This window comes from Rhinolophus ferrumequinum, chromosome 5 (assembly GCF_004115265.2).
Source record: "Rhinolophus ferrumequinum isolate MPI-CBG mRhiFer1 chromosome 5, mRhiFer1_v1.p, whole genome shotgun sequence".
NCBI classification, from domain to species: Eukaryota; Metazoa; Chordata; class Mammalia; order Chiroptera; family Rhinolophidae; genus Rhinolophus; species Rhinolophus ferrumequinum.
The window spans coordinates 58637630-58659993 of NC_046288.1; the positions used below are offsets into that span (position 1 = coordinate 58637630).

At 39.9% G+C, this 22364-nt stretch overlaps 1 protein-coding gene and 1 pseudogene across 1 annotated transcript in view; both read right to left on the minus strand.

The window, feature by feature from the left end:
• The window catches only part of COL25A1 (collagen type XXV alpha 1 chain), a 433173-nt gene extending 423164 nt beyond the window's left edge, over positions 1-10009 (minus strand). The window contains exons 1-2 of the mRNA XM_033106318.1: positions 9685-10009; positions 8523-8592 (exon numbers count right to left, since the gene is read on the minus strand). Coding sequence (XP_032962209.1) covers positions 8523-8592; positions 9685-9981 — 367 coding nt within the window. The 5' untranslated portion in view covers positions 9982-10009. The remainder of the gene's footprint in view (positions 1-8522; positions 8593-9684) is intronic.
• Positions 2653-4429, minus strand: LOC117022575 (suppressor of SWI4 1 homolog; annotated as a pseudogene).
• Positions 10010-22364: the final 12355 nt, after the last annotated feature.

Genomic DNA, 22364 nt, shown 5'->3' on the forward strand with positions numbered 1-22364 from the left:
CATGTGCTGACCACATTTCAAATATAATAAAAGCTTTGTGCACATAATCCAGAAGCCTAGAGCACCTAAAATCTAAATTATTAATATCCAAATGAACAAACAGTTTTTGGCATTCCTGGCAAATCAGAAAGCAATCAGACTAAAGAACACAACATGAGAAAAATAAAGAACGTATTTCAACCGTCATATTATGTGGCAACAGGTTGAAATGGAGAGTCCGGATGAAATCATGTCAAAAGAATGATAGTGATTACAAATGATTTCTTGATTCTGAGAAATTACAAAACGTAAGCACAAAATCCCAAACTGATAAATTCAATTACATTTAGTTCATTATTTCTAGCTATTGAACTACCAGCCTCAAGTTCATATCTGTGAGTTTATCTACTAAATAACTAAACCTTTTGACTAATACAAATGTAAAATTTAGTAAATTGTTTTAAACATCTTAAAGGTGCTTAGGTAGGACATTTTAGTTTTCAAATATAAGATGGAAGAAATTACTTGCTTTCTCTAGAAATCCTGCAAGCAGAAGTCAAGAAACAGAGGTCAGCTAGGAATTTAATTGAGGATATGGAAGAACAGAGGAAGTCCCACTATTAAGCTCAGTTCCTCCTCCTTGTGGTCACCAAGGGAAGGTGCCTGCCATCTGGTGGCATTTCTTCAGGGATTCCTACTATTTAAATGACTTAAGAATAGTCATTTGAAGGAATATATGATGCCAATGAAAAGTGCTCTGTCTTAATTGGTAAGTGATTTCCACTTCTGCTTCCCACTCGTGTGCATTTCCTCCTTTTTTCAAGTGGATTTTAAAATATTTTTTAATTTTGCAAGACCACTGGACACATTCCAAATGAAACAGTAACTATACATGTCTAAGAATTCAGTATGCCAGTATGCAAATACCACTTTCAACACAATTTGGAAAAAAAAAGCGTTAACTATTATGGTGCATTAAACCACTGTGTGGAACTTCACCCAGGCTGGCAAACCAGGGAGGGCAGGGCAGCTTCTATGTTTAGTGTCCCATCCTGGGTTACAGCCTGCAGCCCAGGCTGACTCAGTCAGTGTTTTCACATTCTCAGCTTCCAACAAAGCACCAAGTAATGTTCATCAAGGATAGAAAAAAAACACTTTTTCATTATATGTTTTGGATGGTTTCCACTCAAGGTAACATAGATTGCTGTTATTTTGATGAATGTCTAGTAAGGTTCCCTTGCAACAGAAAATGCCCCCATGGACGGTAAAACAGTCCTGATTCTGGCATATTTCCCCATCAGCCTCCCATTTACCTAATCTTGTTAATAAAAGAATGCCCTCGTTCTCCATTCCTAGACCTAACTTTGACTTCAAATGCTTTTGTTTTTTGTTAATGTCATGTAGTTGATTTTGCATTTACAAACCAATCAAAAGCAGTGGGATATTATGACTCTGAGAAGCTATTTGAACTTATACATTTTTCCAACAAGCTAGAAAGAATTAACACCTATGCAGAATTTATGCCCTTCTTTTAAATAATTTCCAGCTCATAGAAAAACAGAATTAATAAGGTAAGAAAAAGAATATTTGAAAAATTAGCTTATTAATAACTTTTAGACAAGAGAAAGAGAAGGTAAGAAACAAGAACACTACTTCAAGAGGCAATTTTCCCCCGGTTCTTTGGCTGGCAGGGCATTTTGCAAGCTGTCACTACTGGATCAACTGAAAGTGTTATACCCAAACTGTTGTACTTATTATGACTGAAACCATTTACCATGAACACTTTGAGGCACTTGGATGTCACATGGTATTGTTCAGCCTTACAAGAAGAGGAGATTGCCTGTTATTCTCATTTAAGTAACATTTATAGCATTTTAATTTGCTTTCTTTCTGCAATCCGTTTCTGACTATTGTTTATCTCAGATAATTGAAAATCTACACATTATTACACCCTAACTAGATGTACTCTTTCCATTCATTGTGCTGTTGGTTAGGAATAATATACAACAATAGTGAAAAACCACGTTAGTGGGTAATACGAGTTTTACATGATAAATTTATGCTAGCAAGGTAATTTAAAGACCTTCTCATACAATGGGAAAGGATATACAACCTTAAAGATACAGTTAACATTTATTTCCACCCCAAATTGAGAAAATGCCACAAAGCCCGTCACCAGAGGCTATTATCACTAACATTTATGAATCAGACGGACTTTACTTGGCTACTTTTATTCTTATTTCGTATACATTTTCACAGACTTGGAGGTATATAAGGACCTCAGAAATTATGTGGTGTATCGTTTTTTATCTCTATCCAAACTTGCCAAGCAGATGACTAGCTGTGCTACATTTCATCATTATCAGTGAATGTAGAAAAGCCAGGTCCAGGTCCACTGGCACTGTTCAGTACCATCAGGCAAGAAGTTTCAAATCTTATTCAACTCAAATCTCACTGTTTTCAGGAGAAAGGTAGAAGAATAAATTACATCCTGTCTGTCACAACATATATTTTACCCCACAGGAAATCAATGTTTATTAAAGTGGGAGATTGGGGAACTAGTTCCTTTAGGAAAGGAAACTGAGGGCTGCAAACAGACCCCTAGGCAGGAGCCCAGCGCAGCACTTTTCAAGCTCCAATCTGGGACATTCCATCCTCTGCTCAGGCATGGCCTCAAGCCACTCTCTTAGGTGGCCCTGCTAGGCCCCGCCCACTGTCCTGAGCAGCCCCTCCAGGCCTTATTTTGGCCTGGGCCCCCAGCACCTGCCCTTGGTGCTGTGGAGGCCTCCCATCACTGCCACCGTCCAACTTCCGCTCCTTTACTGGCCCCTTCTTACTTGGAGGCCCAGTGGGTCCTCTCCGCTGGGCCTTCAGGAATATGTCTTTGTCAGTCTCCTCACCCATTGGTGAGGAAATACTCAGCTTCCTCCTTCTCCTGTTGACCTGCCCCCTCTGCCTCTGGGAGGGCCCCAGGCTCCTTGGCATTGCTGTCCCCATCAGACTCTGCCCATGCCCGCTTCATGCTCTCCAGCTTCTTGTTCTTGTGGGCCTGTCGCTGCTCCTGCTTGCAGTGGACATTCTGGACCTGCTGGGCCTGCCTCTGGGCCTCAAGCTGTAGCTTCTCCTCCTTGGCAGCCAGGATAGCCCACAGTTCCTCCATCTCGGTTTACTAAACTGCGGAACAGCATGTTCCCCTCCCTGACGCCCTCCTGGATCTTAATAAGCTACAGCGTCATCCGAGGCCCAATCTCAGTGAGCCCAACCGTGCTCCGCTGGGCCATGACCAGCGACAGCCTGGGACAGCTCCATAATGTGTTCGCCATTGGGCTGTGCCTCATTCTCCGATAGCCCTGCGCCCGAGGCCAGCAGTTCGCTCATGTCCTGCAGGCGGCTCATGTTGGGGAACTTCTTCTGGAGAAGTTTCTTCATCCCGCGATTTGCTCCCACGGGAACAACTTTGATGCTATAGTGGCGGAAGTCCAGCTCTTGGGAGTTGGGGTTGTAGTTGATGAGTAGGCAGCCTTGATGGTGTTCAGGTTCACCTTGTGCATGCTGATGGAGGGGAACAGGTTCTGAAACACGGCGGCCATGAGCCTCATGTGCACACCAGGCGGCCACGCTGCCAAGCTGCTGAGCACCAGACGGGCGAGAGGGTGAACTGCCACTCATGCATGCGGTGCGTGCACAGCGTGCACTTGTTGATCCCAAAGATCAAGGTGGGGCCTACTGGGAGGTGCACCAGCTTAAAGTAGATATTGGTCTCCGTTTTGCTCCAGATCAGGAAATGTGGGACCCCACGGGGCCCAGCCACTGCTACACAGTCCTTTAGAGAATTTTTCTTGCATACTTGCAGGCGGATGGCAGTGGCAGCTCTATGACCCACCGTAAGGCCAGGCTGAGCTGCCAGACACCATAAACCGTGCTGCCCAGAGTGAACAAAAACAAGTGGGGCTATGCAAGGTAGGCCTTGAGGTTGTGGAGCTGCACCGGGGTGCGCCAGCGCTTCTGGTGCCTGGGCCGCCCCGACTGACGCTTGCGGCCATTTTCCCCACAAAGCCCCTTCTGCCCGCCACTTCCGGTGCTGCGGCCAACCCCTTAGACCTACATTAAAGCCACTTTTTTTGTTTCAGTTGTGTATCAGTGCAGGTAAACTAGGTGTCTATGTACTTTCACCTGACCATAAATTCTTGGAAAGCCAAAAGCCAGGTAAGGCTATGCCAATTAGCTTTTTCCCCTTTGCTACAGCTTTATCTGTAATCAGAAGTCAGGTTTTCTCATATGATTTTCTCCTACTGTGAATGTCTTTTTTTCCCCAGAGAAAAGAAAAAGAAATCCTTAGTATTTACATGGAAGAACTTTTGGGCACGTGCTCCAAATCACACTGTTTTCTTCCTTGGCTGCACTTGTCACACCCGTAAATTCTTGTCAAATTTAAATAAATGTCTGTCATCCTCATTGAAATGTAAGCTCCATGAGGACAGATACCAGGTCTGCCTTGTTCATCAGTATATTCCAACTATCTATTGATATGTGGCACACTGAAGGCTCTTTATACCTGGAGAACTGACAAATGCCCTTCAAAATCATTCTAGTCCAACAATCCTATTTTGAGGATATGAAAATAGAATCTATAAAAGTCATTCTTAGAAATGACTTGCCCCAGATTGTATAACATGTTAAAGACAAAGACAGGATGAGAATTCTGGATTCTTTATTGCCCATTCACATTCTCTGCCCATTACACCACAGAGGTTCATATTCCTAACACCCTAAGCAGGCAACACTACTGATGAGTAAGGCACCGAATCTTTGTGATCTAAACATCATTTGGTTGGCTGCCTGGCTCCCAGTGTTCTGGATCAATTGGAACATAGAAACCCTCCCATAAATATGCCTGGTTTACATATACTTTACGTAAGACTCCAAGAACAGAACCCAAAATGGAATTCTACAGCCAGAGCAAACAGCCAATTTATCCTCAAATAGGAGGGTCAAGTTTTACAGAGACCAAGCCACATATGCCACCTGAATTTCTATGGTTCAGCTGCTGCTAAATCAAATATTCTGCTAAACACAGCTCCAACTTTATGGTTTTTAAATTTTATTTTGGGGGTTTTTTTTAAAGCAAATATTCAAAAAAATAGAACTTTTCTTCAGCATATGAAAAAAGTAAATGTGAATTTTCAGGGGTGAGGAAGGTGCTCTAAAATTGGATTGTGCCCAACTCTGTAAATTTATTTTTAAAATCTTTAAGTTATACACTTAAACTGGGTAAATATATAAATTATACTTCAAGAAACCTGTTAAAAATAAGTGTGAAAATGAGTCAGATAGTTAAAGCATTTCTTTTTGCAAACATCTGGTATCAAAACTGTAAAGACATTCTTAAATATCCCCACATTCTTATAAGCCCAGGTTTTATCTACTTCAATCACAGTTTACCTACAAGGTCAAAAGTTTTTCCTGCAATTTTGGTAAAAATAATTTAGTAGACTAATGTAAATATCTTGGTGTAGCACCAATAGATACTGAGTTCTTTGATTGATTATCTGCATGAATGATCTACAGATATATTTGTTTAATGAAGCACAGTGTTCAAGTCCAAAACCTGCCATTAACTAGCCTTTGGGTTTTGAGCAAGTTATACACACATCTCCAGACCTCGGTTTTCCCACCTATATCACGTGTCCCTGTAGACCAGATAAGAGTTAAGCAGCACATAATATAATAAAAAAAAATAGTAATTGCTACCATCTAATGAATAGCCACCAATACGCCAGACTGTTTAAATTATCATACTATGAGGAAGTTATTATTAGCTACTTTTTTGAAGATGAGGAAACCGGAAGTTTCCTCATAGAGTTCATTAGTTTGACCAAGGTCACATAGTTATTTAGTAGCAGACACAGAATTCCAATCCAAAACTGTCCAACTCCAAAGCCTATACTCATTCTCTATTCTTCATTAGACTGGGCTTTTGATTCTGTCAGATGTGGGTATGAATCCTGACCTTGCCTTTATTTACTATGTTAAGTTAGTCACCTTCTCTGAGTCCAGTTACCTCACCTATAAAATGAGATCACTAATATTTAACTCTCAGGGTTGTTGTGAAGATTAAATGAGAGAGCGCTTCCCCTACAATTAGAAACTATTCAATTATAGTCTTTTGCCTCCCTCTCCCACACAAGTTCCTTGCTGTGTTTTTAAAAAATCTATAAAGTCTATGATTTCCTTGTAGCCTACCTGGATAAACCTTATTGGGACTGAGTTCTATCAAAAGCAATTAAAGTGAACACAAACAACACAGCATTAGTCCTTTGCTATCAGTCCTTGGCTCTGTGACGGGGACTGTCAACAAGAGTGTCAACTTCAAGGGGTGGGCATCTGTCCACAGGAACTGAGCAAGCTGAGGTCACAGACTTGTCTCATTCTGCCCTACAAACAGATGTCTGGGTGACAACTCTTAGTCACTGCAAACCAGGGTTAGAGCCAAACCAGGTGGGAAGTGCTATATCTCCTTTCTAATCCTCTTGGCAAGCCCATTCATTCCCTAAAACAATACTCCACTGACTAGCATTCAAAATAACTAGTTTTCCCCCAGGATACTATTTTCAACATAACGCCTTTATTTTGAGGATGTCTAATTATTCTACAAGCAGAAGAGAGTGTTTCTATAATAGTGATTTGTCTGCAAGAAACTTGTTTGATTCTGTGAATTGAATGTGCACCTTCAAATATTTACCTCTCAAGTAACCTGGTGAAAACTGATGTAATGTGGAGCTCTAGTGGTGGCAAGAAAGTAAAGCAGCCATTAGTGAGAACCAACAAAAAAGCCAAGGAACTCACCATTAATATTATTAATTTATTCGTTATTATGGTGAAATCACCATTTGTTATTCAATTAATATGTTAAGAAGAAAGATAGTTCCAACTGACCTTCCAAGATAATATAAGGTAAACTCTAAATGTGATAACTTTCAGATTACAAATTAGACCTCAACAATTAGCCTACATCAAACATGAAGCAGTTAAATCCAGAAAAAAAAGTGTCGTAGTTATCACTTTTCTATTTTTTACTAAGTTCACTAAGAATCCTATTAAACATTAGTTATTGTTCACACAGCTACCAAGAATACTGTATAGAGAAAATGCTCGACTCTTATGTAGTATGATCAGTGAAGTGCTATACCAACTGTCCTGGGAATTTAAATAATCCCTACAAGCTGATGAGGTTGTTGCCAGTTAATTCCTGCGCTAGAAAAGTGCCTTCCTTGAATTTTTGACTTCTGAGGTCTTTCCCAGCTTAAAACAACCAAGAATGAAACCTACAATGTCAAACATTAACTCTTTGTTTTCCTGTTACCTAATGTATATGCCTTCTCAATTGAAAGGGCTTGCTTCATTTAAAAAAAAAATACAGCTCCATTATTATCAGCAATGTAGAAGATAAATAGTACAACTTTTATGATGTACAACTGGGAGTTGACATTGAAAATGTCTAAACATGGTGCCTAGTTTAGCTGTGTTATTGGGAGGAAAAAACAAGTTATTGTGAGAAAAATACTTCAGAATATGAAAAAATACAGGAACTAGCCTTTCCATATATAAGTATGTTCCTGAACATTACAGAAAATGTAGTTTCTTTTATTTTCCACAAGTGATGATAAAAGAAATTAAATTTTCACAAATTAACATTTATCCGAAATAAAAGTCTCGACTCCTGGGAGCTTTTCATGGCTTTTAGCAGTGAATCCACTAGAGGTTTTTCAATGGACATATTCCAAGGGCTTCTAAATTGTTAGATCTACAGGTGACTATCAAGTCTCAGAGGTATGAAGGAAGACTTATTGATTACCTAGGGGTTTTATTCATTAATGTCTCTCTTTTCCATCCTTCTACTAATATGCTGTCATTTATATAGTTCACTTAAGCTGCACAGAAAAATGGTAAAAATAAAAGAGCCTTTTCTGAGAGGTCATTGAGAATGCAGTAGTTTGCAATGGGAAGCTCAAGATAAAAAACTAATTTCCTTTAGCTATAGGACAGGAGAGAGAACCTACAGTGTATTTTGATAGAAAAGAATAAAAGCAGGAGAGGAAATTAAGGTGGTTTAGTAACATAATCATATGTCAAAAGGAACAAACGGAAACCTGTACTAATCCAACATTAGCCACCAGAGACTTTGGAATCTAACGTGTTCTGCAGTCCTTTTCACCTTAGACATTAAAACTGAATAAAATTAAAGAATATTTTTCAATCTGTGAATCTAAGAACTTCATCTTTGTACATCATCTTGTCTCTATTTTCCTTGGCGATTATCTCTCTCTCCTTTGCTTTCCCATAACAGACCTTGGTATGTTGCTTAAAATAATATTTGGAGCTTTATTTGCCATTCTTTTGACTGAGACATGTTGATTTTATTAAAGTAAGTTGGGTCTGCATTGTTTCTTTACTATTATTACAGGTAGACTTGACAGACACAGGACTTTTGTTTTAAAATGTTCTGCTATGGAGCAAACCTTGTTAAATAAGTTCCATTTTACCTGCTGGGCAGTTGCATTCTGAAGGTGCTTCTCTTGCAATTCTTATTTTAGCCATATGTTCATAGGATTTCTGCAGGGGGAAAAAAAGACGTTTTAAGAATCATCAGTAGCATGGTAAAAAAAAAAAAAATGGGTTCTTTAGGGACTCTGGCCATACGCTTGATTTACCAGCATTTGATAACCTGCATAACTAAAGTTTACATATGTACTTGGACTTTAATCGAAAGGTAACATTACCCAACCCCTGAAAAAAGAAAATGACCGTTGACATAATATCAAGCCTGCTGGACTTACATAACATCTTTCTTCAACTACCTACCTTCACACTCTCTCAGCTCAAGCTATGCAATCAGTGCAAACACCTGGCATTAACATGCTGCAGTTCTAGGTAAGCTACGGGTTTTGAAACAGTCAATATTTTATACATGAAGGTCAACTGCTAATCATGTTGTGCTGCAACTACTGCCAAACAGCCTCTCTATTGGGAGAGCAAGTTCCAGAAAACCTCCCTCCTAACTCTAATCTAAAGCTGCCCCTGGTTTTGATAAACATAATGCGCATTCCTTTCAACTCTCAAGTCCAATAGCTCTGCATTCATAAACACTCCTGGAACTGCATCTTTGACAAAAAAATCAAGCTACTATTTTTTTCTTTTTAAACACTTAATATGAAAACATTCAATGTGTGAAATGACTGAAGTTAAATCACATTTAGGGTTATTTTACTTTTAAGAGTGGTTATCATTTGTATGTTAAAAACACCTATGGCCCTAACCTTCTTAGAACATATGAAGGACATAACAGATGTTATCTATTCGAGGAATGGTCTGCACAAAATTAGAAAAGATTCACGTGTGATTCTGGGAAAGTAAAAGGAGATAAAATACCACCCTGCCATTCTGGCCACCCTTCCCCCTTTTAGATAGACTTCTGTATAAACATAACATGCAAACATTCAGAAGAGTGAGGGAAGATGATACAGACAGAGGGTAATATCAAAGGATGTGCATATACAAACGTGTGATACAATGAGATGGTCGCCTAGCATATGCACACACAGCCACATCAAGAATGCGGACAGTAAGAGTAGAGGCTGGTCGTGTACACAGAATAACCCCTGTGCAAAATGTTATCCACATGCAAAATACCCCAGCCTTTCACACCTGAGCCAGAAGTCGCTCCACTTTCTCTTGCACCACTGCTTTCAGCTGATCCAGACAATCAGGAAGCAGATGGATGGAAGGGTCCCCTTTGGCGGATTCGAGAGCGGCGATCCTTGCCTGGAGGTCGTTGGTTTTCACGCCCAGGTACAGACAAGACATTACGGCCACCACTGACAGGAGGGCCGCCAAAGCTGCGCACGGGGGCACGGTCCGGGCACAACGCTGCCCAGCGGGGTTCGGGTCCTCGGAGCCTGGCTCCAGGGCGCCTCCTTTTCCCGCAGGCTTCTTCAGCAGCATCGTGGCGGGGTCGGCTGCCTCGGCTTCGCCTCCCACCCTCTACCACTTCCAATAATCTTAAAAGGAAAGAAAAAGGACGATTCCTCCAAAGTTCAGTCCCGGTGGCCACACAACTAGTTGGCAGAGTGGGAGCCGGGGCTCGGAGACGGACCCCTACTCTCCTCAGCGCCTAGAACAGCAGTCGTGGACCGTCCTGCGCCTTCTTCCCTCCTAGCTAGGGGTGAAAAGCACCCTCAGTCCGGGGATTGGTGACAATAAGGTAAAAACCGGAATGAAACCCACCCAGATGGCCCTGCTGGCCCCCCAAGAGGAAGACACCTCTTCCGAGGTCCCCGCGAGCGGCCGCGCAGGGGGCCTGGGGCCAGCGGGCGAGAGAGCTGCTGGGGCCGCCGCTCGCCTCGCCCGGGAGTGCGGACCTGTTGCGTCTGTTAGTTCGCCTTATTTCTACCTAGTCGGTGTTTTTCTGCACGCCGACCTGTTTCCCACCTGGACTCGGTTCCAGGCAAAACCGCTGAGAGAAGGCGGGAGCGCAGCGCTAAAAGGCTGGCTGAGCGAGAGAGGAAAGAGGAAACGAAATAACCCAGGAGCAAAAGCAAGCAGCGAAGCCGATGTCACGACTGCCCCAAGGTTCTCCGCAGCCCCGCGCGTGCGAGCCTTAAATACCCTTCGGGATGCTAGTCTGTGAGTGTGTGAGTGCGCGCGCGCCCGGAGCCGACGTCCCGCCTCCGCCCCCTCCCGCCCCGGCTTTGGGCCGGCGGCCCCGCGGCAGCGCGTCCCCCGCCTAAGCCCGACCGGAGCCTGCCTCATTATCCTAATATATTCACCTTCGCCCGGCCCGCTCCGGCCCCAGACCCCCTTGGGTTGGGGAGCTGAGCAGGAGGTCTATATTAGCATAATGTATGCAAATCGAGCTGCCGCCGTGATTGGAGAGGAGCTTGACGACTCCGCCCCCTCCATAGAGTAACTTCAGCGTCCCCGAAGGCCACTTCTCCCGCCCAGGCCAGGGGCCGAAGTGGGGTGTTGTGGACCAGGCGGCAACTCTGGCTTGGACTGACTCGGCCCAGCGCCCTCTCTTTATCGCGGTTAAATCTGGGGAAACGGCCTCCAGGAGGGAAGAAGTGGAGCAGAAAGCTCCAGCTCCCCAGATCTTCACTCCAAAGCAGCGGCGGGATCTCGCTCTGGGTAGCCTTTCTCCCGCCTCCTTCACTTTTCCACATGCCCAGAGGCAAAGGGTCTGGCTGACGCCCGAGGTACATTTCCCCACTTCCCTTCTCTTCCCACGGCCGCTGCAGATTCTCCGCCTACGGAAGTTTTTTCTCCCCTCCCCCAGTTTCCTTCTGTCTTGACGGGGCCGAGTCTCCTCCCCGCTTCGTGTTCCTAGTCTGTACTAGGGTGCTAATGCGTTTTCCTGATTCCCTGTTTTGTGGGATTGAAAAAGGGAGTGTTGAGGTACACATTTCTCAGGATTTAGGAAAGGACTGAAGAATGAGGTCAATTTTTCCTCTTACCTGACTCTCCTCATGCTGTTCCCTCTGGATCAAATTACGAGTTCTCTAATGGGATTTTTGAAAGTAGGTAACAAGTAGCATTCTACATCTAATTGACTTTGGGGGAAAAAAAAAAACCCACCTCTTACTCCAACGAGTTTCTTCTTATGCCCTCCTCCCCACAAGAAATACCGTATATTTTTCTTATCCTTCTTAATCAAGCTAACCTCAAGTTTTGCTCGTTAATGTAAACAACCAGCAAAATACTGCACTAAGCTGATCTTTCACATACGTCAACGCATATTGCTAGGTATGAAACAGAGTAAAAATGTTTCAACATCTGCTGATGGAAGATACAGGAATGAAAACAATTAGGGGATGAAACATACAACATTGGAGGACAACTCAGTGAATATTGCTATAAAAGCAAAAGTGAATTCCTTATATTTGTATTACACAGTTGCTCTGCTCTCAAAGGGTGGTCCTAGACCAAAAACATCTACATTATCTGAGAATTTATGCAAAATTTAAATTCTGGGCCCCACCCCACAGATCTATTGAATCAGCAACTACTGCTATTACTGAATCAGAAACACAACAATCTGTGTCTTCGAAAGTCTTCCTAATGATTTTGATGCACATGAAATGTTTGGGAACACTGGTGTAACACTTCACAAAATAGTTTCAAATACATTTTTCTCATGTGAACCTCATGAGCCTGTGATGAAAGTATTGGTCCCATTTTATATATTAGGAAACAATTTTCAAGTCACATGTAATCGTGATTAAATGTGTTTCCAATAATAGCACCCAAGGAATAGGTACAAATTTTTTCATATGTCAACTCTGATTTTCCAATTACGTCTCTAACCATTCCTTAGCCTCCTTTGCAGGCTTTTCCTCTGCCTGTCCTCTAAATGTTGGCACTCCTCAGGTCTCTTATCTTACTCCATCTTCTAAGTGTACACTATCTCCAGTAGTGCTCTCAATTACCACCTTACACTGATGAGTCTTAAACTCATATTGCAAGCCCAAATCTCTGTCCTGAGCCTCAGACCCGTGTAGCCAATTGCCAGTCTGCCATCTCCCCTTCGATGTCCCCTAAGCAGTTCCAACTTAATCTGTCTTACTTCCAAACCTTGCTCTTCTTCTTTTGTTTCCCACCTCAATAAATGGAGGTGCCTCAAGCCAAATACTCAGTAATAACCCTGGACTTCTCCCTTGCCCTCCTCATCTACCTAAATTTCTTCAATACCGCCTATTGTCCTTAGAGCAGAATCATATCGCTTACAAGTCACCGCCTGGTGTCTGTCATGTCTCCTTCCTCATTACTCATCTTTCCCCTCACACTTTCCACACCAGTTTCTCTAATGAAAGTATGGGAACAAAGAGAATGAAGAAATTTGGGGGCACGGCAAACACTTCTCTCTTCAAATGTCAGTAGAAAGCCCCTTTTCCCTGCTGACTGATGCAGACAGTAAGCCACAGATTTAATTTGATGGTACAATGTTTTTGTATCATGCTTTGTGTAAATTGGCCATAAGAAAATACATTAACAACTCCTGCAAGCTTTCAGAACTGTCAGATCTTAGTGGAAAGATAGAGTTGGAATTTTGTGGATTTGGTACCTTTATCCAGAGGATTAATTTTGCTTTATTTGTTTAGTGGGCACAATAGCTCAGAAATGTACTGTCATTAACACTAAGGTTTCAAAACCCAGTAGATTCTCTGCATCAAGCCCAGAGAATGCGTGGATCAAGAAGGCTCTGGGGATTTGAACTCACGTAGTTCTGTAGATTCAGCACACCACAGTTGTTGGTTCTTATATGGAGAAGGATTCAAAAAAGTAAAAATAGCACTAAAAATGGTACAGTCCAGCTGACTCCAATTTATCTAAGACTGATATCAATAGTAGTAAAAGGCAGGCAGCTGATTGTAAAACAAGTATTCATATGTGATGGGAAGAATAATGGACCCCCAAAGATGTCCACATTGTGATCTCCAAAACCTGTAAGTGGGGAATGTTACCTTACTTGATAAAATGGATTTGCAGATGTGATTAAGCGAAGGATCTTGAGATGGGGATATTCTCTTCGATTATGTGGGTGGGCCCAATGTAACCACAGGGGTTCTTATAAGAGTCTCAGAGAGAAGATGTGATGACAGAAGCAGAGGTCAGAGTGATGTGAATACTAGCTTTGAAGATGGAAGCCAAAGAATATGGGCAGTTTCTAAAAGCTGACAAAGTCAAGAAACAAATTCTCCCAAAGAACCTCCAAAAGAAATGAAGCCTTGCCATCCCTTTCATTTTAGGACTGCTGAACATCAGAACTGTAATTAATAAGTTTGTGTTGTTTAAGTCACTGAGTCTGTGGTAATTGTTACAACAGCAATGAGAAACTAATAGAATCACAATCACAAGAAATCGGTTTTCATCTGCTACAGCATCATAAGCAGTATTGTAACCACCGTAATGCCCTATAACTCCAGCAGGCCCTGTCATAACAATCCCTGTCTCCGAAATGTTTATGCATTCCTGTTTCACTGACATGCCCATTGGGAAAGAATTGGAGAGATATGCCTTCTCCCATGTCATGTAAAATTAGGATGCCCTCTACTGAGGCATATTCAACTGAATAAAATGTGTTCTGTGTCTTTGATGTCTCCTATTGGTGTAACTCAAAAATAATAAACCAGTCAAGCTGTACAGCCACTCTCATCTCTCCTCCCAGCTAATGCTGGCCCAGCCACGATTCTGACCCGGGACTCAATATCACTGCTAGCACAACTGTTACCAATCTGCAGGCCCCAGGAAAAGGCAAATAAACAAAGACTTCTGACAGAGACATGGCAGGAAGTTAAAGTGAGAAAGAAAGTGACTGGGAGAAAAACAAGATAAGGAGAAAAAATGAATAAGGTAGACGAAAAGAGTTTTTCAACTAGGTAGAAATGTTAATGTTTTAAAAAGGCATAATCCACTCCTATATGTATCTAAGAGGCTGATCAATAGGAACTATATAATAACATAGAGGAGAACTAGCACATATTCAACATTTTAATGTCATATGTATTTAGAAAGATTCTCTGACCAAAATAAGTAACTGGGATAAACATATTATGCTGTCTTTAGATATTAATTACATGACAGAAAAATATATTTAAGTCTGGTTAGAAAATATCTTTTAGCACCACTAATTTTTGAGGCTAATTAGGTTCCTAAAACCACAATTTTAACCAATATTCACCACCCAAGTTATTAAACAGAAACAAATGTCTGAGGGGATTTGTGGCTATCTTTGTACACCCACAACCAGCCACTTAATAAAGAAAATTATAGAACTGTGTGCTGTATGGAGCATGCTATTTCATAAACTTCAGATGAGAATGTGTTCTCAGAGGAACATCTTTTAAGAAGACAAAGTTTTCCAAATAGAATGAAGTAGGCAGTGAAGTGAATTTAAGAGATGCAGTTCTCCCACCGCCAGGTGAATTTCAATAAATCACAGATTATAAGTATCTCTACGAGTAGAAGAGAAGGATTTGGCTCTTAGTAACAGGCTGAAGAAATTCTCTTTCAGACATATCAAGGATCGGATCCCTTTTACACAAGCCTGTTTAAGCAAGAGGTTTACAACTGTAGGATCCAATAATCTGGATAATACAAGCCCCCCAAATCCCATTCCTCTCTACGAAGTCAGTTTTATGTTTGTTGTTTTGTTTCTGATTTGTTTTATTTGAAGAGAGGAGGTGATTTTTTTTCTCAAATCTTAAGTAACAAGATAATAACCCCATTTGGATTTTCCCCCAAATTTGCCAATTATACTGCTAATTCTAACAAGGCGCAATTCTTCATTGAACTTACCAAATTAATATTTTGTTGTAATGCTATGTAGATAGAATGTGTCTGTAGCATTGATTCAGATCATGGTTACAAGTACAGACTCTGAGGCCAGACTGCCTAGATTAATAATCCAGCTCTGCCATTTAATAACTGTGTGACTTTGGGTAAATTAGTTAACTTTTCTGTGCCCCGGTTTTTTCATCTATAAAACAAAGATAATAATACTCATAAAGTTTTTCAGGGTGAATAAATGGAATGATATGTGTAAAGCATTACAATGCCTAGTAAACATTAAGTGCAATATAAATTTTAGCTCTTACAGGTGCTGTTATTATTTTTGCTTTAAAAGTGTCAATCTACTGATACATAGGTACTCAAGGGCAAGAAAAGGTACATTCTTATACTATCAGGCACCTATGTGTCCTAATCATGATTTAGTCCTATCTCATTTTACAAAAATAAAATAGTGTCAGAGCCACTTTTCAGCTCTTAGATGATTTAAAGAATTCTCTATCCCAGGCAACCATTGATGGGTTTTATGTTATCTTAGATTAGTTTTGCCTGTTCAATAACTTCATATAAATTGAAGCATATGGTATGTATTCTTATGTAGCTGGCTTCCTTTGCTCAACATAATGTTTTTGAGATTTATTTAGTGTTGTATGTAACACTGTTTTGTTTATTTTTATTGCAGAGTAATATTCCATTGTATACCACAACCTGTTTATATATTCAATTGTTGGTGGACATTTGAATTGTTTCCAGTTTTTTGCTATATGAACAAAGTTTCTATGAATATTCATATACAAGTTTCTTATTTTGTATATTTAAAAAAAACAATTTTTTTTCATTTAGAGATGGCTAAGATATTTTTTATAAAGAAGAATAAAAAGAGGACTTGGTTCTGTCAGATACCAGAATATATTATGAAGGTATAGTAATCGACAGTTTGGGATTATTGCAGGGACAGAAGAAATTAAAGAAATATTATGTTAGTGCAAAGTAATTGTGGATTTTGCAATTCTTTTTAACCTTTTAAACTGCAATTACTTTTGCACCAACCTAATAGAATAAAGAGACTGGAAACAAACCCACATGTTGGCATTAAAATGGGAAAGAAATGACACTGAAGAGTAGTGAGAAAAAGATGGACTTTCAATCAATTATGTGGTGTAATTATATATTCACACAGAAAAACATACTCAGATTTTTAGGAAAAAGTAATATGAAGATGTAATATGACTTGAACAACTGGATATCCAAATTTCATACAAAAGATGAATTGGATTCTACTTCACACATGGTACAAAAATTAACCTGAAATAATCAAAGACCTAAATTGATAAAGTCCTTAGAAGAAACAGAAGAGTAAATCTTTATGACTTTGGTTTGGGCTATGACTTCTTAGATAGAACATCAATAGCACAAGCAACAAAAGAAACAAATAGGTACATTGGGTTTCATCAAATTTAAAACTTTTGTGTTTCAAAGATCAAGAATGTAAAAAGACAATCCACAAATTGGGAGAATATATTTGCAAATTGCACATCTGATAAGGTACTTGCACTTACAAAATACAAAGAACTTTTACATCTCAATAATAAAAAGACAAAATAACCCAATTAAAAAGTAGATAAAGGATCTGAATGAACATTTTTCCAAAGAAGATACACAAATGGCCAAAAAGTACATGAAAAGATGCACAACATCATTAGCCATCAAGGAAACGTGACTCAAAACTGCAACACAATACCACTTCACACTCACTAGGATGGCTATAATAAAAAAGACAAATAAAAAATGTTATCAAGGATATGGAGAAATTGAAACCTTCACACACTTCTGGAGGGAATGCAAAACAGTACAGCCACTTTGGAAGAGTCTGGAATGTCTTCAAAAACTTAAACAGAATTACCATATGAACCAGCAGTTTCACTCCCAGGTATATCCTCAAGAGAACTGAAAACATACATCTGCACAAAAACTTGTACACAGATGTTTATAGTAACATTATTCATAATAGCCAATAAGTGGAAACAGCCCAAATGCCCATCAACTGATGAATGAATAAATAAAATATGGTATAGTCACACAATGAAATATTATTCAGCCATAAAAGGAATAAAGTACTTGATATATGCTACAATGTGGATGAACCTTGAAAACATTATACTACGTAAAAGAAGCCAGTCACAAAAGACCGTATACTGTATGACTCCATTTATATGAAATGTCCAGGATAGGCAAATCTGTATATAAAGCAGATTAGTGATTATCTGGGCTTAGGGGTAATGGAGGAGATGAGAGATGACTGCAAAAGAGTACTAAGTGATAAAAATGTTTTAAAATTGTAGTGATGGTTGTAGAGTATACTATTCAATGGTTTTTAGGATATTCCCCCACGTTGTGCAACCATCACTACAATTTTAAAACATTTTTATCACTTAGTACTCTTTTGCAGTCATCTCTCATCTCCTCCATTACCCCTAAGCCCAGATAATCACTAATCTACTTTATATACAGATTTGCCTATTCCAGACATTTCATATAAATGGAGTTATACAGTATAGTATATGGTCTTTTGTGACTGGCTTCTTTCACTTAGTATAATGTTTTCAAGGTTCATTCACATTGGGAATATCCTAAAAGCCATTGAATAGTATACTCTAAATGGATGAACTTTTTAAATGGGTGAATTAGGTCTCAATAAAGCTGTTAAAAGAAAAGATACACTATGTTTAAAAATCAAAGGTAGTGGGATTGCAGATTGGTGCAGCCACTATGGAAAACAGTATGGAGGTAGCTCAAAAATCTGAAAATGGAACCACCCTATGATCCAGTAATTCCACTCCTAGGTATCTATCCGGAGAAATCCAAAACTTCAATTCAAAAATCTTTATGCACTCCTATGTTTATTGCAGCACTATACACAATAGCTAAGACATGGAAACAACCAAAATGCCCATCGGTAGATGACTGGATTAAGAAACTGTGGTACATTTATACAATGGAGTATTACGCAGCCATAAAGAAGAAAGAAATCTTACCATTTGCAACAACATGGATGGACCTAGAGAACATTATGTTAAGTGAAATAAGTCAGACAGAGAAAGATAAGTACCATATGATCTCACTTATTTGCGGAATCTAAAGAAAAGAATAAGTGAATGAACTAATCAGAAACAGTTTTGGAGACAAAGAGGAAAAACTGAGGGTTGCTAGATGAGCGGGAGGGGTGGGGGGTGGGGGGAGGGTGAGGGGATTGGAGGGCCGTCGGTGATCACAGGATGGCCACGGGTTTGAAAATTAATCTGGGGAACGTAATTTGGTGGTTACCAGAGGGTAAGGGGGTTGGGGGGTGGGGGATGAGGGTGACGGGGATCAAATGTATGGTGATGGAAGGGGAGCTGACTCTGGGTGGTGAACACACAGTGTGATTTATGGATGATGTGATACAGAATTGCGCACCTGAAATCTATGTAATTTTACTAACAATTGTCACCCCAATAAATTTAAAAAATAAAATTAAAAAAAAAAAAAAAAAAAAAGAAAAGCCCTCCTGAAAAAAAAAAAAAGGTAATCAGAGTATACAAAACTTGGTTATATTTTAGCAGTTCCTCAAAAAGTTAAGCATAAAATTACCATATAATGCAACAATTCCACTCTTAGGTATGTACCCAAGAGAATGAAAACACATATCCACACAGAAACATGTACATACACGTTTATTGCATATTCGTAATAGCCAAAAAGAAAAAGCAACCCAAATGCCTGTCAACCGATTAATGGACAAATTGTTATGTATACGTACAATGGAATATTATTCTGCCATAAAAAAGAGCAAAGTACTGATAAATGCTAAAACTTGGATAAACCTCAAAAACACTATGTTAAATGAAAGAAGCCAGACACAAAGGTCGCATATTATAGGAGTCGTTTTATGTGATATACCCAAAATAGGCAAATCCATAGAGACCAAGAGCAGATTAGTAGTTACCAGAGACGGGGGAGGGAAAAGGTGAATGATTACATAATGAGTATACAGGTTTTTCTCCAGGGTGATGACAACATTTTGAAACTAGAGAGAGGTATGGTTGCATAACATTGTGAATACACTAAATGACACTGAATCATACATTTGAAAATGGTTAATTTTAAGTTTCGAAAATTTATTTCAATTTAAAAACAAAAACTTGGCTATTAAAACTCTCTTTTCATTAAAACAAATATTCAACAGAATGAGAACATTTTAAAAAAATGAAAGTTTAGAGTCTCGTTCATACAACATATCCATCACAGACATGTATAAAAATTGAAGTAGAATAGAATAAGTAGTTAGAGTTTATAGCATTTTAGGGGAAATTTTTTTTTAACAAATTTTATTCAGTTCTCCCAACATGATGTATTTGACATGTTGTTCCAACATTCCTAAAAGTGATTATTATTAAAGGCAAAAGTGCTCATTTGTGAAAAGTATATAGTTTTTTCTGGAACGTGTTGACACCACAAAAAATATTTGAGGCCTCACTCTTTGAGATGTCATTTACTATAATTAATAGGATTTTTAGCTCATTGCTAACATGATGTACATGTTCTTACTCTTGTCACTAGTATGTCTGGATCTAAGATGTGATTAAGTAAATTCCTAGAAGTTAGTATAAGATGGAAATCTTTGCAAGTGGTTAGAGTGTGGCATCAGGAGGGGTCTGGCAGTAGGCTGAGGGCAAAGATCCAAGCAGGCTATATATAATATTTTAATCACCTCGTTTGTTAAATTTTCCAGGCCACCCATTATATAGGCATCTATTATACATCTCACACCCAAATAAGAGCTTTCCCTGATTTGGGAATCCAAGTCTTCCAACAAGACTGATGTTAAGTACAATTTTGTCAACATGAGTTGGCTGCTCTCATGTTATCGTAGCAACTAGTCCAATTCAGGGACTCTTACAAACCTCAGCTTCACTAAGTTCCTAGAATGACTATTTCTTTTCAGTAATCTATAACCCAGCACTATGTGGGATCGTGTGGGCATCCAACCCCAAATTACACACACACACACACACACACACACACACACACACACCTACAACCTACCCTTTGGTTACCCTTGGGACCTAGTAATGCACACCCCAATGGCAAGGCATGCCCTTTGGCAGACAGGACTGAGAAGGAAGCCCATGGAAGCCTGGGGAATGGGCTTTGGTACCATTTGGTGAGGAATTTCACTGTCTAGTACCCTGAACATGGCTGGAGATAGGGACACAGTACCGAACCAGCACTAGGTGGGCATAGTCCATTGGCCCAGAGGACCCTTCACTCTGTAGGGATTGGGTTAACTGCAGGAGGATCCAAACAGAGGCTCTGAAAAGGTGAGGTCAGAGAGTAAGAGTGGCGCTGCCTCAAGCTAACATTCAGCACACTTCATAGAGCTTTAACAGTTCCATTGACCACAGATTCAAGAATCATTTCACTTAAGATTAGCCTTATCAGAAAGAGCTACAAGAGAAAGAAGCTGAGTGGGAAAAGTCAAGTCACCAAGCTGTTCCAGGGTATGTTACATAAGGTTTCTGACCTTAGATGTTTCTGAGCTTCTACTCTTGTCCCTCGGAAGCCCAAAGCATTGCTCAGCTATTTCCCCAGAAAGGTCACATACTGAATGTTGGATGCAGGAGAGGTAAGGACACAGGGAGAGTTCCAACCAAAGGGCAGAAGGTGTCTCCAAGTCTCCAAGGTGTCCATCTTGTTTTGCTGTCCTAGCCCACTTATGACCCTTCCTTCTCTCCTCTGCCACCTGCTATGCATGGCAAATGCCCCAGGATAAAATACATATCAATTCACCAACGTATGCTCTTACCCTCTCCCTATTCTCTCAAAGCAATTCCTCACTATCTTGTTAGGTCTTTGATGCTATTAATAAAATGTTTTCTATATTTTGTCAAGATATGCTAGTTTAGTTTGCAAGAAAGTCAGGCTGAATTATAGTAGACTATTCCTGGAAGTGGAAATCCCAAAATGACTTTAAGATATTTGTTTTTTGGCAAATTGTGATTCAGTGAATGAATGGACCCAAGTAGAAATTCAACTTTCTTGTGACTAGCTTTGAAAAGGCATTATTTAATAAATACCTGTTAAACCAGTAGTTACTGAGTGTTACACTATTTAAGCACTAGAGTAACCCATGGAGAAGATGCAAAATTGAAAAAGATGCAGTTATACCATCAAAAAAATGTATAATCTTGAGGGGGTGTCAGACATGCATGTAAATAATAAAGAAGCGAAGGAGGAAGGTGGAATACAGAAAATAAACTGAGGCTGGAAGTAAGAAGCCTGAGATTACAAATTGGAACAGAAATGTCATGTTTTGTGAGGACTATAAATCAAATGTCTCAAGATGGTAGGTCACAGACTGGATTCAGCCCACAAACGTGTTTGGTTTGGCCCACACAGTGTTTTAAAAATAGGAGATTTCCCATTTAAAAAAAAATCTGGATTTCCATCTTCTGAAAACTCAGAAGATCTGGCAACTGTCTTCATTGCCAACTGGCAACCATCAGCTGGAGCTAAGTAGAAGCTGCCTCCTTAGGGAGAGCTTAATTTCTTCAGTTCACCATATTTCCCACCAGTTCTCCACCACCATCCTTCACACCCCGCATGTTTCCCTTTCTCAGTCTAATGAAAGTGCTATATAAATGCAGCTTTCAGCCCTTCTCCTTGGAAAACTCCAATTGCAAATTTTAGGCCTTCAAATCCACAGCCTCCTACATGCATGCACACACACACACACACACACACACATTAGAAAACACACACATTTTAATCCTACTTTTCTATATAAAAAAATCTTACTGAAAGGCCTCACCACCACCACTTTCAGTTATTTAAATATCCTTTCTGGAGGTGTTTAAGTTTATGACCTCCATGTTTTTATCCTGTCCCCACAAGATATGTATTTAAAGTTTCCCCACGCATTGTTCTCTCAAAAAGAAAAAACTCGGGCTCTATTTTTCATAGACTATTCGAGAAAGAAGAGATTACCTTGTGCCTTGAGGAGT